Genomic DNA, 2,500 nt, shown 5'->3' on the forward strand with positions numbered 1-2,500 from the left:
TTCTACAGCTCTGTATCTAACCTATAACCTGTTCCCAGACCTGTCCAAGCACCTGGTCCAGAACTACCAGGACGTGGAGGAGCTGATGGAGGCGGGGAACACCAACCGCACCACCGCCGCCACCGGCATGAACGACACCAGCAGCCGCTCACACGCCATCTTCACCATCAACTTCACCCAGGTAGCTATAGGCGCTAGCTAGCTGTAGGGGCTAGCTGTAGGGGCTAGCTGTAGGGGCTAGCTGTAGGGGCTAGCTAGCTATAGGGGCTGGCTATCTCCCTCTCTCTCTCTCTCTCTCTCTCTCTCTCTCTCTCTCTCTCTCTCTCTCTCTCTCTCTTCATCCCCCTCTCTCTCTCTCCCTCCCCCTCCCTCTCTCTCCCCCCTCCCCCCCAGGCTAAGTTTGATCTCTCTCTCTCCCCCCCCCTCTCTCCCCCAGGCTAAGTTTGATCTCTCTCTCCCCGTCCCCCCTCCTCCCCCCCCAGGCTAAGTTTGATCTCTCTCTCCCCTCCCCCCCAGGCTAAGTTTGATCTCTCCCTCCCCCCCTCTCCCCCCTCCCCCCCCAGGCTAAGTTTGATCTCTCCCTCTTCCCCCTCCCCCCCAGGCTAAGTTTGATGCAGAGATGCCGTGTGAGACGGTCAGTAAGATCCACCTGGTGGACCTGGCCTCTCTCTCTCTCTCTCTCTCTCTCTCTCTCTCTCCTCATCCCTCACTCTCTCTCTCTCTCCCTCCCCCCCTCTCCCCCCTCCCCCCCCCCCCCCCAGGCTACGTAAGTCCAGTTGCAAATATGGGGAGGGCAGGGTATATACAGGAATCTTGAGGTTAATTTGAAAGTGACAGTTGGATCTAAGTGACAGTTGACACTAGAACAGCCGTGTCTATGTTACCTACTCAGGGTATATACAGGAATCTGGAGGTTAATTTTAATACCTTTCTCTTCACCCCCTCACTCTCTCCCTCCCTCCCCCCTCCCCTCCCCTCCCCCCTCCCCCCCCCCAGGCTAAGTTTGATGCAGACTGTCCCTGTGAGACTGTCAGTAAGATCCACCTGGTGGACCTTGCGGGCAGCGAGCGGGCCGACGCCACCGGCGCCACGGGGGTCCGGCTGAAGGAGGGCGGCAACATCAACAAGTCCCTGGTTACCCTCGGCAACGTCATCTCCGCTCTGGGTGGGCGACACACACACACACACACACACACGCACGCGCACACACACACACACTCACCCTCGGCAACGTCATCTCCGCTCTGGGTGGGACACACACACACACACACACACACACACTCACACTGACACACACGCACACGCGCACGCACACACACACACACACACACACACACACGCACGCGCGCGCACACACACACACACACACTCACACACGCACACACAGATGTATGCATACACACGCACAAATGCAAACATACACACACACACACACACGCAGATGTATGCTCACATGCAAAAATGCAAACAATCACACACACACAGAGTTTGTCTAGTCCAGTGGTTCTCAACTTTTTTTGGGTCAGCGCCCCCCTGTCCATTATCCAGGTCTCTTACCGCCCCCCATCAAAAAAGTAGGCTTATTTTCTTCCCTGAATATTAATGTTGACTAATATTCTGTGTTATATCACAGAACAACAATAACACAGCAGCGATTTCACACATGTCCGGTGCAGAACAAACAGTAGGCTACAAAACTGTATATTACAACTAACATTGTTTGTTTTTTAAGTGTGCTGGTGTTGCATTTCGCCAAATTGCTGTTTTATGATGCTAATATTTATTCATTTTTTATTGGACTTTGGGGGGGGGGGTGGTGTCACAATATGGCGGCAAACGCTATGGGGCTATTAGTTGTACCGTATTAAAGGCGGAACTAAAGTCAACAAACATAATTCGGGCATAGGCCTTTTTGTTCTCGAGGTGCTTGGATACAGAATGTGTGATATAGAGAATAGCATCCTCCGTGCTACGGTTCCGTTTATAGGCAAATTGAAAAACATCTAGCAGTGGGTCAATGTGTTTTCTAAGCAGAGACAGTGACCGCCCCCCAAGAACACCTCAACACCCCCCTTTAAAAAATATTTGTTCCAGCGCCCCCCGATGTTGTCTGAACGCCCCCGTTGAGAAACGATGGTCTAGTCGTACCCTCTGTATTGGTTAATAACACACACACCAATCTGTGTTATCTGTGTTTGTGTTCTATCAGACTGGTCTGCTTGTCTATCTGTGGTTCACTGTTGATTCAGCTAGTTTGTATTGATCATGTTGTTTACCGTCGCTGTTGTTGTAAAGCACTCTGAGACAGTTGGTCGATGTCAAAAGCGCCATACACAAACACTGCACGTGATTGGTCTGTACACACACTGCACGTGATTGGTCTAGACACAAACACTGCACATGATTGGTCTAGACACAAACACTGCACGTGATTGGTCTATACACAAACACTGCACGTGATTGGTCTGTACACAAACACTGCACGTGATTGTTCTGTACA

At 51.8% G+C, this 2,500-nt stretch overlaps 1 protein-coding gene across 1 annotated transcript in view; it reads left to right on the plus strand.

The window, feature by feature from the left end:
* Positions 1 to 2,500, plus strand: part of kif16ba (kinesin family member 16Ba) — a gene marked incomplete at both ends in the record, with an annotated part of 40,605 nt that overhangs the window by 11,047 nt on the left and 27,058 nt on the right. The window contains 2 exons of the mRNA XM_080547131.1: positions 39 to 181; positions 997 to 1,165. Of these exons, the coding sequence (XP_080403257.1) occupies positions 39 to 181; positions 997 to 1,165 (312 nt within the window). The remainder of the gene's footprint in view (positions 1 to 38; positions 182 to 996; positions 1,166 to 2,500) is intronic.

The sequence above is a fragment of the Nansenia antarctica genome, assembly GCF_963989245.1.
Source record: "Nansenia antarctica genome assembly, chromosome: 16".
Lineage (NCBI taxonomy): Eukaryota > Metazoa > Chordata > Actinopteri > Argentiniformes > Microstomatidae > Nansenia > Nansenia antarctica.